Genomic DNA, 16,295 nt, shown 5'->3' with positions numbered 1-16,295 from the left:
GCATTGAAGAAATAATAATAATTAATCATTTTCTCCCTCTCATGGAAACAACCTGAAAGACTTCAAGTATTGACTAACTGACCAACTCAAAAGAGGTGACAATAATGAAAGAGTAATTAATACAATAAAATAATAATAATAATAATACTGAAATAGAATGAAGATGAACAACTGGATTAGTTGCAGCTGTTGGGGGAAGTTGTATGAACTTATTCTATGAGTGAGGATTTAGATGTACTGCAAGCTAAGTTCTCTGCATCTTATGGAGAAGCAGGAATGCTGGGGTCCAGATGGCGGTGGGGGGGGAGGGCAAAAGAGTGATGATATAAGGCACAAAGTGGGGTTTATACAGGGGATCCAGGAAGCATAGAATTAGTGAAGGAAAGTCAGAATTTTCATCTACATTACAAGGTGTAAGGTAACATTCTGGAGCTAAATGACTCAGGAGCCTAGGTCTCATTGAAAATCACTAGCACTTAGGTTCCTACATTATTTATGGGGCTTTTCAAAAAAAAAAAAAAAAATCCTAAATGCTCAACATGTCCTAGGTATAAAAAAAGGCATGGTTAAAAGGTTTCCATGTGGACATAAGTGTAATTGATACTTGCGCCTATGGAGGTGTTAAGCGCTGCAAGAGTGTTCTCTTCCTGCAGGGTTGTATATTGCAACCCAATTTAAACTTTTGGAGTGCATGATGGGGATGGCTTGGGGAGGAGAACACAAGCAAATTCACAAACAAAAAGGTTTGTTTAACAAATACTCTATTAAGATTGAAAATATCGTTTAGTGAAGGCTTGTCCTAGTTATTCTGATCTTTGCAAATTTCAGGAGACACAGGTAATGGTAGGTGAACAGTGTAAATCAGGTGGGATTTCAGTAAGTGGTTAAATAATTATCTGGAAAAGGGGAACAGACTGGATACCTTAGTTATTTCTTTCCAGAATTTTTATATGTAAGTTCTAATTTTTGTTAGTTTTGTTTTGAGGTGCTAGCTGGATTTTACTAAAATGCTCTGTGAGTAGATAGACTAAATGTCCTCCATAGACAATCCATGATCAGCAATCAGCTTGAGACCCTGTTCCCTCTGGCACACTATGCCAAAATAGTGGTTGACCGTTCAGGCTTTATCCGTGATAATGTAAGAAAAGAAGCAAAGAACTGCTATCCTTCATTAAAATTAATATTTGTGGATGTTAACAGAGGAAAACTACTTGCGTAGCATTAAATAATGGTTTCTAGTCTCAAATTACTCTTCATACATCTTCCTGACAGCACTATAGACACACTGTAGTACTCATTTGAATAATATGCCAGAAGAAGTGATCAGGTTACACCTGTTTATATTATACTACCTAGGAAACAACTGGACTCCATTTGCACAGCTTACAGCAATTTTGTCCTTTCTGGGAAATGAGTCATTAATTGTTAATGGTACTAGAAAACGACTAGTTCAGTTTCAATCATCACTTGTTGTTGCTGTTCAGGTAAGTAAGGTTTTCTTTTTAAGATAAAATATGTTTTTATTCAATAAGAAATGGGGTGGCGGGAAGTTTTGTTTGTATCAGTAATTAGGATAATAGTTTGAAGCAAGTATCGTGCCAGAAGGTGTCAAATATAGATACAATTTTAATTAAGTATAAACCTTGAAAATGACAGTTTTCACATGCACTGTTGATGTGCTTTCTAAGCAACTAATTGTTACAAGGTGGAATGTAGTCATCTGTGACATACGGTCCATCTGCTCTAATTTCATTTTTTCAGTAAGTTCCGAAGGTGAAATCTCTTGCCCTGTGATTGTAATACTCTTGTCCTCTGACAACTCTTACAGGAATGATCCCAGCAGTATAGCAACACTTCTCAATACCTGGGATCATTGCTGTGGATATTGTAGAAGTAGCTTTTCTTTGTAAGAGGTGAATGAAAAGTAAAATGGTTAAGGATTTTTCTTTGTGCTTTGGAGAACTCCATTATTTATTGTGCGGATTTATCATTGACACAGCAACTATTTTGGTATTTTATGTAATCCTGGACATTTCAAGTATCATTTTTACTTGATTGCCTAATTTACTAAGATACACAGAAAAGCTGAGGCTGAGAGTCACCGTTCCTCTCATTTCCTTTGATGTGGAAAATAATTAAAGACACCACAAAGAGTTACTGATTGACAGACCATCATAGCTGGTAGCTGCTGGGTTGTTAAATGGTGCTTGTAATTTCTCTAAAGCAAATATAAAATGTTAGTGAGATGGACCATTGCAACTACTAGCTATAAAAAAGAGCTTATAAGAGCGTTAAGTCTCTGATAAAAACTTCAGGTGTCATTTATGGATGATATTCTCCCCTAAATGCACTATTTTGATCTTTCTACACATTTCTGAGGGTGAGTGGCAAAGGCAGGTAGGTTTATTTATTTAAAGAAGAAGTTGTGTCTTATTTAGATCTGAATCAGACTCTTGAGCAATTAGCTTGAGTAACTAGTGACTAGCTTGTACGGTATCATCACCATCATGTTTCAGTGCCTCAATATACATGCTGTATATGGCGTCAGGAGCACATGGATGGGCATTTGGAAGTGGAGGTAGATGATTAGTTTAATTTTCCTAATGAAAGTTTTGAAAAAATTTGGGAAACACTGTATCAATTAATTGATCTTCACACTTCCCCCTGTGAAAGGAAGGTATTGAGGCCTACCCAGAATATGTCAAATGAGCACCAGTTTAATTGTAAGTGGAAAGGAAAGGCAGCATTGTGAGATACAGGAGATAAAAATAAAAACAAAATTTGATTGGATGGCCAACAATAACCCCGCTTTTAGGGAAGTAAGTAACTCAGACAGCAGTATGCAACAAAGTGCTAATTACCCCAAATGGAACAGACGAAAGTTTTTGTAAGGGCAGAACGAGACAACAAAAATCTAACGTCAGCAATTGTCAGGTGAGTGGAGGAGTACCAAAATACCGAAACAGGGTATATAAGGTTGGCTGAAACAGACCAAGAACGGACGGGTTGCGAATCCAAAAAGCTAGGTCTGATTAACCAGGGCTCCCTCCCCGGCACTGAATCTCGCTGATGCACATAAGCTCCGAAAGGGGAACAACACCGGTCGTACGTTGCAATGAAAAATCCAAAGAAAGAAAAAACATAAAGAAAAGAATATCTCCTGAATCTAAGCAATGCTTCTATCTTTCTTAACGTATTATATATTTGTTAACTCCATAAATTATTTAAAAGTAAATCAGGAGGGTATATCTGTAGGAGAAGTTATTATTTCTTGTTTTTTTTTATCTGTACTGTTTTTCTACTTTTTCTTTGTATATTATATTGTCTTAAAAGAATAAAAAATAGTGAATTGATTTAAATGGAAAATTAATTATAGAGTAAATAGAAAAAATAGAAAAATCTTTGTTTGACCCTAAAAAGAAGTATTCCTCTGTCTGTGGTTTCAAATCCTTTAAAGAACCAAACCCGGTTACCGAAACCCCCTAGGAGGGAAAGAAAAATATGTATTCCACTTTAGAAATGAGGAACTAAGGCACAGAGGGATTAAATGAGTTGACTCCAGTCACTCAGAGACTGTAGCAGAGCAGAGAATTATATCCAGATCTTGCAAGTAGCTGGGTATCATTATTAAATCATTTATCAAGGTAGCTCCTCAAGGCCCCACATGGTCCCATGGTGGTGGCAGAAATTATACATACACAAACTAACAGATCATTCCTGTCCTGAAAAGCTCACACTCTAAATAAACAGGACAGACAAGAGTGGAAAAGGGAAGTATTATTATCCTTATTTTAAAAAGAACTGAGGTTCTGAGAGATTAAGTGATTCCCCCATGGTTATACATGAACCAGAGCAAGGAATAAAATCAAAATCTATTGAGTACCAATCCAGAGCACAACTAAATGACCAGCCTTCTTTCATTTACAGATAAAAGGATGAGTTGTGATCCAAAGAGCTTACACGCTAATGCTACACATGATGTAATGAAAAGTTAACATTAATAAGATAGAACAATAACTTGCTAAGTTCTAGTGGCTTAGCCACTGGCATGGGGTATGACAGGTATATTCCTGCCTCTGCCATTGACCTGCTGTGTGACCTTTGGTAAATCAGATTGCTTCTGATTTCCCTCCTACTTTTTGTCTGTCTCTCTTTTACTGTAAACTTTTCAGAGGAGGGACTCTGCATCTTAGGCTTTGTCTACACTGCCAATTGAATCAACATAATTTTTGTCATTCATGGGTGCTTAAAACACTCTTGCATCCCCCCCACCTCCCCCCCCCCGAAGAAAAAAAGTTTTGCTGTGGCAAGTAGCAGCGTAAACGGCTCATTGTCTGCCAAAAACTTGTAGAGGGCGGAAGTATTTTTTGGCACTTTTGTGGACAAAGCAGTGTTTACACGTCCTGACTTTTAGCAACATGGCCATGTCAACTTGGCTGTGTAGCTAAAAGTGCAGTGTAGACAAAGCTGAATTACTCTGTGTTTGTGAAGTGTTTACAGCAGATGGGGTCCCTCTTTCAGCTGGCACTGCTAGACAGTGCCACTATATAAATAATAATAGTAAACTAATACACAGTTCAGCGGTGTGGGTTTGCTTGCTAGTGGAATACAAGTAATTATGTATCTTAACTGGTTAGTTTCTTGTAGGTTTCAAAAACGACGAGTATTGAAATGTACATTTTTATTTCAGTTTGACTCATTTTAGGATGGACAAAGGGTTATCTGAACAATGAAAGAATCTAGACAAAATAATTTTCCCAGTGTTAAATTATTACACTTGGCATTTCCATGGCTCCTTTCATCCAATTTACAAAGTGACTATTATCACTCCCATTTTACAGATAAACACACCGAGGAGCTAGTGGCTTGATTTTTCAAAGTTGCTGAGCCTCTGCAGCTCCCATTGACTTCCGTGGGATTTGCTTAGCACCTCAGTCCATAAGGGACTTGACCAGGGTGACTCTGAATAGAATCAAGTCTGGCAGCTTGTAACATGCTCTCACCATTAGACTACACTGCCTTCACAATCCAATTGATGTCTCAATGTACTGACCACATTGTGTTTTCCTATGACTTTGTCTGTGACTCTCAGCACTTGCTCCACACCCTAGTGCATGGGTTCCCAAACTGGGGTGTGTGTCCCCTTGGATGGGTGTGAAGAAATTCCAGGGGGGAGGCGCGAGGCGACTCAGCCTCCCCCCTCCCCATCAAGTTTTGCTGCACTATTAAGTTCCTTTTTTTTCCCCCTTCAACAAGTTTCCTGCTATTTTGGGGGGGAGGGGCGTGAGGGTTTTTCAAAAATCAAAAAGGGGGGCATGATGCCAAAAAGTTTGGGAACCACTGAATTGTTTCCATCACTCGCCCTCCTCTGTCATAAAGCCATAAAGAAAGACAATGTCTGGTAGTGAACAAAACTGATGCTTTAAATCAACTATGGTTACACAGAAAACATGTTGCTATTGCACAGCTTGCTAGGCCAATTCCAAGTCTGTACACAAGTTGTGGGCCTCACCTTCTCTTTCCTGGCTGACAGCCTGGCCTCTCTGCTCCACCTCTGCATTCCACTGCTTGTACTGTACAGCCACACACACTCCCCACTCCTTCTGTACTCTCCCCTGTTGGTTCCCAGTGTCCTTCTCTCACTCGTACCCCTAGAAAGTCTCCCCCAGTCCCCTTTTCTCCTTGCCCCCCAAACTCCTGATGGATTAGCTCCATTTTCCACTGGCTCTTTTCCCCCTCATATTTGCCTAATGCCCCATACTTTTCTATTGCTAGCATAATTAGCAAAACTGGTCAAAATTCTGATGAAATTATGAACCAAGTAATATGCTATTAATTGGATGCATTATTCAGTCCATATTATTCAAGCTGCTATAGACATTGAATGATACAATTATTTAATGTATAATTCAGTCATCTGTATTATTCACATACAGGTTGAACCTTCCCACGTCCGGCAACTCTTCTGGTCCAACATCCATGTGCTCCGAGGCAGGAGCACAGAAAGAGAAAAGCTGAGTGCCCTGCGCTCACCAGCTCTTCCTCTTCCCGCATCTGAGCTTCCAGAGAGCCTCGAGTAGCTGATTTGTGGTAGGAGGACGACAAGTGGGGACAGAGCAGGGACGCAGGGGAAGAGGTGGGGACCAGTAGCGCAGCCTCTTCCCCCAAGTGCTCCGTCATGTTGCCCCCTTTGCTATCACTGGAGCACGGTCCCGCAGCCAGTAGCAGCGGAGGACTGGCATGGACCTCCCCCTGGTCCAGCAAATTCCCTGATTTGGGATCTGTGAGGTGCTGAGGGTGCCAGACCAGGAAAGTTCAACAACATTTTTCAATAACTGTTTCAACCAGCTTAGCAATTAATGGCACAGCTTCCCACACAATCATATTGTTCAGTCTCAAGGACTTTGAAAAAGCAACTCCTTTTTCCCTTTCAGCCCCCTGCCCTCTGCTGATTTGAACACTCTCTAACAACTCCTTTTTAATTTCTGATAGAGACAGTATCTCTCCATCATCCCTTCCATGCAAAGGCACCATCTTTGGCCTGCTTCTTGTTCACTCTTCCTGACACCTTTTGTCACATCTCATTGCTAGCTTCAGTATTGAACATTACCTCAATACAGATACTAGTCTTACATGACCCTGAACTTACTGCTTGCTTGCTTCCTTCCTTCCTCTCTCCTTCCCTCCCTCTCTCTCCCTTTAAAGAGTGAAATCTTCCTTCCAGGTATACAGCCATCTTTGTCCCACAACTTAAACGTTTATATCCAGTGTTAAGTGGAATGAAAGTCACCTCTAAGTTGCTGAGCCATTTCTCACACGTCTTCTGGAGCATTGCCCAAACTCTCCCTCCCTTTTGCCATAATCACAACCCAATTCGGCTATTTCAATTCCTCTTTTATAATCTTTCTGAATCTGTAAATTGGTCTGGATTTCAGACTCCTGACATAATGACTTTATCTTCTCAAATCATGGGCCCTTCTGTTCACTATGCTTGATGTCCATCTCCCTATGCTAGGTGTCACTCTCACACATGAACTGCTTCATGAGGAAATCTTCTGTCTCCCTCTCATCCCTGAATCACTGCTTTCTTAAAAACCTACTTTATTCTTTAACTGATGACTGACTCTTTCCGCAAAATCTGAGCTTTTGAATAATAATGCATCGTGTACAGGATCAACGTGAGCATCAGCTAAACGCTTACGTGCCCTATAGCAACAGTCACACATAAAATAAACATTTTTTCCTTTTAAGGACATGTTTCCACCTCCTATGGATAGAAATGTTGCCAGTGACCATGAGGAATGCCACAAAACAAGCTCTGTTACTCTATAGACTTGCTCATCTGAAGCTTGTCCTATGGATACTCAGTCAGTGTCACAGGGAAAACTACTGATGTACAAACACTGACATTTTGTTGCCTAGAGCTGGGTGTTTGGGAAGTAATGGCTCCAGAAGTTATAGCTGTGTGTCCCACAATGACCATAAACATTGCATTTCAGCCAAAGGAGCATTTAATCATGTAACTATTAACTAAACCCTGTTCTGGATCTATTCTATATCAGTGCTACAAGATTTAAACTCGTCTTCCTTTTTGCTCTCTCAGTAGACTGGGGATTACATACTGCCTAAGGGCTGTCGGAGAGTTCCCTCCGCATTCTCCCTGGACAAGTCTTTCCTTTGTGCTTTTCTTTAGCTTGCTTTCAAGGTAGAATGGGTGGGGAGAGATGTGCGGAACATTTGTTTCTAGTCCCAGTTAGTGTGTAGGCACTCCTGGGGCATAGCCACTCATGGCCCTGGGTGGGCTGTGGCCAACCTACTCTGCATCCAGGCCCATGCCAGGGAGCAGGGCTACAGTGCTGGAACTTTACGGTGCTCCAGCTGGGGAGTGGGGTCAGGGCACCAGGGTTTAACTCCCATGCTCTCCATTGCCTACCCACCCAAAGTCAGAGCCCACTCAGGTGGGCTCTCCTGGCTAGGCCACTGGGACACTCCCTGGTATAGAAACACTGGCAGAGATTTTCAAAAGCAAGTGTCTGAAGACAGGCTCTTAAATTCAAAGTAGCCTGGTTTTCAAAAGTGCTGATCCCCCAAGCCACTTCCACCCCAACAAAGAGCTGTTCCTATACATTAAAGTTCTCACTCTGCCTTTGCAGGTTTCCATAAGTAAAAAAATTACTTGGTAAGAAAGATGACATGACAGCAGTTAATACAAAACCTGGGTTTCTAAGACAAAGTAAATTACCCAATGTTAGAAAAGGGAAACCTAATGGCCCATCCCTAATCTTGACCATATTTTATTCATTCTTTGGCATGCTCACATCCCTTGTCAAACATTATTATATTAATGGGAAGCAGGAATCTTAGTTCAGGCTCTCGGCTCCCACATGGGGGAAGTGACAGTGAACACTGATGCACTCTGCTATTCATTCTTCCATAGTCCAAACTGAGGGGCAGTGTAGGTACGCCCTAAAGCTTTGCAGCTTTTGCTGAACACACTCTATTTAGTCCTCCCAGAGCCACGATGAATCTAAGCAACTAAGGCTCTGGACTGGAATTGAGCAAACAATCCTTTTGAAGATGTAGGGGACACAGTAGATTCCAGCTCACTCTCCCACAGTTGTACTGACTGTGCAGCTAATGAGTAAAAAGGAGGAGGAAAATGAAAGGGACAGAGAAAGTGTAGAGGACTGGAAATGCTGCAAGCCCCCTTCCAGTGTTTTGGGCACTAACATCAGTTGGAGGCCTGGTCTCACCAGATAGAGGCCCTCGTTGTCTGTTCTTTGGACTGTGAAAAGGCATCCCAAAGCAGTACAATTACATCTGTGAATGCCAAAATGGTGGGCACTGAACTGATGAAAATCTTTGCTTGGATTGGGGTACCACAGGAGATCTTAACAGATCAGAGAATGAGCTTTATATCCTAGATGATCAAGGAGCTCTGTCACCTGCTGAAAATCAAGGCTCTCTGTTCCCCTCCCTCAAACAGATGGCCTGGTGGAAAGATTAAACAGATACTAAAAAAGATGCCCTGAAAGTTTGTCCTTATGGCTGTCAGAAACTGGGACCAGTTACTCCCTACTCTCCTGTTTGCTGATATTTCGCCTCGCTGAGCTGCTCAGTTGGCTAGGGGAAGAAGAGTACATGGCCACTCTGGATCTGACAAAGAAGCATAAGCAGATACTCTCACACCAGAATCCAGTAGAAAGGCAGCTTCTCTCACTCCCTTTGGACTCTTTCCATTCCGGATAATGCCCTTCAGTTTGCATGGGGCCCTGGCCACATTCCAGTAGCTAAGGGTCCCAGATCCTCCAGCTCCATAGCCAATACATTGCTGTGTACCTAGATGACAATGAAGTCTACATTTGAACCTGGCAGGACAACCTAAAACACGTGGTGACTGTGTTACAATCCCTCCAGGAGGCCGGCTGACAACAAATCCCACTAAATGTCATGGAGGCAAAGATGAAACAATGTACTTTGGGCACATTTTGGGAAACGGTGCAGGATGACTCTAAGTCAATAAGATCCAGGCCCTCAAGATGTGCCCCCACACCTTCCTCAAAGAAACAGATTTTTCAGTTTTTCAGACCTGTACTACCACCAATTTATTCCAGGTTTCTCAACCATTCCACATCTCTCTCTGATTTTCTTAAGAAAATCCAATGGACCAAAGCTTGTGAGAAGGCTATTAAAGTCCTGACAGCCTAATTCTGCAGAGAACCCATTTTGTACAGCCTTGAATACAGGCAGTCCCCGAGTTACGCGGATCCGACTTATGTCGGATCCGCAGTTACGAACGGGGCACTTCCTCTCCCTGGTCTCGAGCAGACCAGGGAGAGGAAGCAAAGCGGCGGCGGAACGCGCGGCCAGCTGACAGCCCAGACGCGTCTGGGCTGTCAGCTGGCCGCGCGCTCCGCTCTGCTCGCCCCCCCACCCCCGCCCTCTGCAGACCAGGGGGAGGGGGAGCAGAGCGGAGCAGAGCAGAGCGGCGGAACGCGCGGCCAGCTGACAGCCCAGAGTCTGGGCTGTCAGCTGGCTGCGCGTTCCGCCGCTCTGCTCTGCTCCGCTCCGCTCCCCCTCCCCCTGGTCTGCAGACCAGGGGGAGGGGGAGCAGAGCGGAGCACGCGGCCAGCTGACAGCCCAGATGCGTCTGGGCTGTCAGCTGGCCGCGCGTTCCGCCGCTCTGCTCTACTCTGCTCCCCCTCCCCCTGGTCTGCAGACCTGGGGGACGGGGAGCAGAGCAGAGCAAAGCCGCGGAGCCCGAGGGCAGCAGGATAGCCACGGCGCGTCTGGGCTGTCCCGCTGCCCGTGTGTTCCGCCACTTTGCTCCCCGTCCCCCTGGTCTGCAGACCAGGGGGACGGGGAGCAAAGCAGAGCAAAGCCACGGAGCCCGAGGGCAGCAGGATAGCCACGGCACGTCTGGGCTGTCCCGCTGCCCCCGTGCTCCGCGGCTTTGCTCCGGACGCCTGTGGTACAGCAGCTGGGGCGCTGCCGGTTGGTCCCGTAGCGCCGCTCTGGGTGCCACTGGACCAACCCAGCAGCACCCCAGCTGCTCTGCCCCAGGTGTCCCCTAGTCAGCAGCTGCTGAAAATGACCAGTGGCTGACTACAGGAAGCCCCTGCCCCGGGCTTCCTGGAATCAGCCGCTGATCAGTTTCAGCAGCAGCTGACTTGGGGATGCCTGGGGTTCTTAAGTTGAATCTGTATGTAAGTCAGAACTGGCGTCCAGATTCAGCCACTGTTGAAACTGATCAGTTTCAGCAGCGGCTGAATCTGGACGCCAGTTCCGACTTACATACAGATTCAACTTAAGAACAAACCTACAGTCCCTATCTTGTACGTAACCCGGGGACTGCCTGTATACCAAGTGTTCAGATGCCATCCACAATGATTTTAAGATCTCCTTCTTCAGTGGTAACAGTTTAGACTCCATCATTTTATATGTATTGTTGGGATCAAGTAGCAGGAACATACATTAAACACAAACTAGAAAAGATTAACATTAGCATTACATCCACCATTTTCAAATAAAGAAGCGTGGGGCTTGGAATACCTCGTGTTGACGATTTTATAAGTTCCACTGTTTGTTTGACAACAACTTTGGCCTACTAGACAATTTATGTGGGCTTTGATTAAAGGGCTCACAAAGGCTGCATTATATAGCTGTGCTGTTGACAGATGCACTAGGTGACACTCCATCTGCTGACAACCAATCCTTGTTTTACACTGCACAAGTTCATTTTAATCATTCACAAACATGAACCTTTCCGGAGGATTTCAGACATGTTTCCTTGACTATAAATGTGCTTAGCTCAGAATAGTGAAGAACAATGAAATAAATTCCATTCCATTTTAGCTTAAGTGGAACGGTGAGGAAGAGACAAAAATGAAATCAAAACAAAAATAACCCACATATTTATAAATAAGATTCTCCATTCATTTACATTGCAGAGAGATTGCAATCTTCTTCCTAGCTTTATCATTATGCTTCAAATTGCGGAGCCAAATGCATCTATTACCTGGAAAGTTCTTGGCTTATGCTTTTCTCATATTTAATAGTCACCATCACAATGCCTGCAATTGCTAGTATTCAAAACACTCCTGAGATATCACTTTTCCTTATATTAAGATATTGTTCTATTTATTGTTCTACAACGGAGACGTTACCAAAATTATTGCTGTTTAATGATAACCATTGCAACTGCTTCTCCACCTAAAGACAGTATCTCTGAAGCTACAGGAGAAGGGTGATTACACAGTATATAATGATAGCACAGATTCACCTGCGCAGCCTGGGTTGAAGATGCAATTATGGAAACCGTACTCCTTATTTATATCATAGGGTGAGCACCTGGTAGCTTTATCCTTGATTCCTAGGAACAGCCTCACTCCTGATATAGCCTTAAACTATTATATGAATTCGCTTAATTTTAATCCTGCTTTGTACCTATAGCATGTTTGGAGCAAGGCTGATCCTCAGTGTCTGATACAGAGCCCAACATGGTTTGGTCCTGCCTACTCTTGCTATTAAACTGTTCTCAGTATTAGCAACCATTGGAGGTACTGAATATCAGCTCTAAACTCTGCCATGGGGATCTTGGAGCAGCACCCTGTCCTTAATTATTGTAGGCTGGTTTAGATACTAGTTATATCAATATGCTTCAGCATGGACTTATTTTTTGTGTATAAAAAATGAATGGAGAATCTTTTCCAGAGGAAGGGAAATCTCTAACCATATGTTTGTTTATTACAGAGTTTTGTCCTTCTTTGAATAAAAGACATGAGCTGGGTATTCCTTAGAGACCTCCTAAGTGGAGTGAATAAATATTCTACCAGCATTGGCAGGATCTGGCTGGCCATTGTGTTTATATTCCGCTTGTTGGTCTATGTGGTGGTAGCAGAACATGTCTGGAAGGACGAACAGAAGGAATTTGAGTGCAACATCAGGCAACCGGGTTGTGAAAACGTCTGCTTTGACCACTTCTTCCCTATATCCCATATTAGACTTTGGGCCTTGCAACTAATCATGGTCTCCACCCCTTCTCTTTTGGTTGCTCTCCATGTTGCCTATCGAGAGAACAGGGAAAAGCGACACAAACAGAAAATCTACAAGAACCCAGGAAGCATGGACGGCGGATTGCTGTGCACTTATCTCATCAGCCTCATTTGCAAAACAGGCTTTGAAATTGGTTTCCTGGTTTTGTTTTACAAGTTATATGGTGGATTCAATGTACCACGCCTTGTGAAATGTGACATGAAGCCTTGTCCTAACACGGTAGATTGCTACATCTCCAAGCCCACAGAGAAGAAAGTCTTCCTCTATTTTGCATTGGTCACTTCATGCTTATGTGTGGTTTTAAATGTGAGTGAACTGAGCTATCTGATTTTTAAATACACCATAAAATGTTTCCTCAAGAGATATGACAAGGAAGTTCCAACCTTGAAAAGAGAGTGCCAGAGGCTAAATTGTGTCCACCACAATGAAACAGCAGCTACAGCTTTGTTCCACAACAATGCTTCACCAGTTCTCATCAATATTCCAGATCAACCCGAAAAAAACTTAGGTACTGACTTGAGAGAAGGATAAAAGTGATTTTGCATAATGTTAAAGAAACTGTTTGAATTGTTGCTTGTACATTAGGTCAAAGAAATCCATATAAGTGGATAATGAGGAACCTTTTATTTTCATCTAAAATAGTCTGTGTTCTTTTTCTCTCTCAAAAATATTGTCAGATCCCCACTATTGGATTTTTTTTCCCTTTCACATTCACCTGTATTATGTATTCTTCAGGTTTGTTCAGGCTGAATCAAGGAGATGTAAACACATTTCCACTGAGATGTAATACAAATACCAAAGCTTGTGATAAATCCTCTTAAAAGGACAGTTGCTCAAATAGTTGTGTTTTGGATATTTCATTTGTCTGCTTGGGTTCACAGTTGTATGTTTTTGAGGATCTTTTTGAAGGTTTTTGTTGAAGTGGATCTTTGTCGGGCTGCCAGATGATGGCTGCTTACTGGTCTTTGTGGGTGATGGGCTGAGCCTGGGTTTGTTTACATATTAACATTCGTATATTTTAAAACAATTAAGCACACCTGCTGGCAGACTGATCCCAAGGACTGACCTAGCTGTTTACTTTAGCTATTTATCGAGCATTTATTGCTACAGTATTTGACCACCTCACAATCTTTAATGTATTTATATTCAACCCCACTGTGTGTGTGGTACTATTGTCCTTTTTATAGACAGTGGAAACAGATGTAGGGATACTAAATGGCTTGCCCAAGCTCATATAGCAGGGACTTGATCCCAGGTTTCCCATGTCGCAGACCACCTCCATAACTACCGAAATGTCCTCCCTCTCTATGGCTATGGAGATTTATAACCTTATCCATCCAAGTTCCATTTCTCAGGTTTGAAGTACACTGATAGGGAAATTAGAAGGTTTTGGTCCCCAGAACTATCTGAAGTCTGTTCCTTTTTGCTAACAGTAAATTCAGTCCCTTTAAGAACCTGATCCTTGTTTGAAATTCTTAGACTCCAGTGGAAGTTCTGAAGCCTTGGAGAGCTCAGAGGATTAGGCCTCAATTTTTTAAAAGGTATTTTAGATTCAAGTGGAAACAAAATCAGAATGTTCACAAATGAAAACTCTATGGTCCTTTTCAAAATGTCAGAATGCACTTCAAAACCAATTGTAATTATGTTCTTTTAAAATTAACATTATATAGTTAAACTGGGGAAGGGAGGAGATGATTATTTATCCCAAGAAGCCTGTAACAGGTAGACAGCAAGAGAAATGAGGACAGCAAGAAATTCATTCTCTATTGCACTCAATGAAAAAAGATGAGGATCCATCTTTCCAACTTAAATTTCTATGATAGGCATTTATGGTTGTGTCTGGGTTCAACTGTTCCAATTTCTTACTTATTTCAATGTTAATTGAATTCCAGAGACTTAATACAGTACAGAGGCACCTTACTCAGGAAGATTTACTAAGCCATTTTTGCTATTACAGATTAATATTGCTTAGAGTAATTTAAATTTTAGAAGGTAGATATGTTTTAAGAAGTGCATGCCTGTATCCATCCACCCATCCAATTTGCTAGAGATTAGAGCTGGTTGAAGTTATTTGAAATATTTTCCATTGAAAAATATGCTTGTGCTGAAATTGAAGTTTTCCATGGGAAAATGTGGATTTTGACAAGTTTCAATTTTCCACCTCAAATGTTCATAACAGAAATATTTGTTTTGAATTGGCTTTTGAAATAAACATATTAATTTCAACTTAAAATGCTCGTGTTTTTCATTTAGAGATCTGCCAAGTTTTCCCATGTTAAGGCACGTACGTTAGGAAAAAAAGCTTTGGGTGATATTTAAAAGAGAATATATCATGGAGCTTGCTGGTGTCATCACAAAATAACACACATTATGGTTTATGTTTCTCTGATAATCTCTGGGGAAAAGAGAGTAAATAGTACCTGATAAGTTAAATAGCCTTGCCTTCAGAAAAATAGGTAGTTTAAGGAGCAGCTAATTAAAGCCTTACTGAAGCTTATTGGTATAAAAGCAAATGTTATTTCATGGTAGCACTAGCTTTGCTAAAAATCAATATACATAATAAACTAAGCCTACTATGATGCTTTTTTAGCCTATGTGCACATTCCCATTGTGTGTTGCTGAAAGGAAGCCTCTTCCTAAGAAATATATGAATATATTGCCTTTGCTTTTCTATTTACAAGGGCAGCAGAATCAAACTGAATTTTAGATGTCAGCCTGCCAGCTAGTGGCCAGTTTAGGATTTGCATCTTCCACAAAACTACCACGGTATGCGTGTGTGGTGACTGACTTTTGTGTCCTGTGGCCCGGAATTGCTTTCACTTTGACATCTCTGGGTTTGTCTCCTCTTCCACCCCAACCTCCACAGCTCCAGACTTCTCCCCAACACTGATGGATTGTCTATGGCCTGTAAGAAAAAAGGGACTTCTGGCCCCAGGTTTGGATCAGGTTTAATAACGCATGAGCGCAGCATGGCCATCAGCTCGACTTTCTTCAGAACAGCAGCAGCAGACAGACAGACCTCAGCGTGCACACAGGCTCAGGGGCTGTTTGTCATTCATACTTGCTAACTAGAGTCTACCTAGACAAACCAAGAGACCTGCAACCAACTTCCAGTTTAAGAGCAGAAGTTTTAAAAATCTTCTAAGGCCACAATTCAAATAAAAATGCTGGCATGGTCCTATCACCAATCCTAGTGAGCTTCCCTTCCTGGCCATCCTCTAAGAAGGGGACCTACCTGCTTTGAACGCTGCCCTACCCCTCTGACTTTCCAGAACAACACCCGACGTGTGTGAAAATTTTGGTTTAGTTTAAGTCTGTAGTTGTGAAGCAGTACCCACTCACCCACCCACTTTGTTCAATCTATCAGTTTGAAGTTCTTTATACTTCACTAAGTAATGCACACAGATCATGCAAAGTACTACAACACCCTAAACACAATTGTCCCTCACTAGCGTTCTCTTGGGAAACCAACTGTGCTCCACGCAGGATCTTTCACCCCATTGCTTACCCTGCCTCAGCATAGCCTCCCTTATCTGACTGGTACAAAACAGCTTTTGCCTCCAGTTCATTTCTCCGAGTCCCTTTCCTGCTGGATTCCCTTGCTTCTTTTGTTCTGCCTTTTGGTAATTTTCCATCCCCCCCCCCCAATGTTTCCCCCCTGCTTGCTTCAGACAACACAAGGCAGTGTCTGCTCCCAGGTAATTCAAACCTACTAGCCCAATGTGCTTTAGTTTGAACAA

General features: G+C 42.3%; 1 protein-coding gene across 3 annotated transcripts; it reads left to right on the top strand.

The window, feature by feature from the left end:
* The first annotated feature begins 1,357 nt into the window (after positions 1-1,357).
* Positions 1,358-14,947, top strand: GJB7 (gap junction protein beta 7). 3 transcript variants are annotated; one of them, XM_006133323.4, is made up of 3 exons: positions 1,358-1,484; positions 5,937-6,090; positions 12,253-14,947. In XM_006133323.4, the coding sequence occupies exon 3, from the start codon at positions 12,280-12,282 to the stop codon at positions 13,084-13,086; it is 807 nt and encodes a 268-aa protein (XP_006133385.1). In that variant the 5' UTR covers positions 1,358-1,484; positions 5,937-6,090; positions 12,253-12,279; the 3' UTR covers positions 13,087-14,947. The 3 variants fall into 3 exon arrangements, with proteins under 3 accessions (XP_006133385.1, XP_025045576.1, XP_075779964.1); XM_025189791.2 differs by having other exon boundaries at positions 5,937-6,136; XM_075923849.1 differs by lacking the exon at positions 1,358-1,484 and adding an exon at positions 2,669-2,934.
* The last annotated feature ends 1,348 nt before the right edge of the window (positions 14,948-16,295 follow it).

The sequence above is a fragment of the Pelodiscus sinensis genome, chromosome 3 (genome assembly GCF_049634645.1).
Source record: "Pelodiscus sinensis isolate JC-2024 chromosome 3, ASM4963464v1, whole genome shotgun sequence".
NCBI classification, from domain to species: Eukaryota; Metazoa; Chordata; order Testudines; family Trionychidae; genus Pelodiscus; species Pelodiscus sinensis.
This window is presented reverse-complemented; position numbering and strand designations above follow the sequence as displayed.

Excerpts from the sequence above, each read along its gene's own strand:
- GJB7 (XM_006133323.4), top strand. The coding sequence starts at position 12,280 with ATGAGCTGGGTATTCCTTAGAGACCTCCTAAGTGGAGTGAATAAATAT.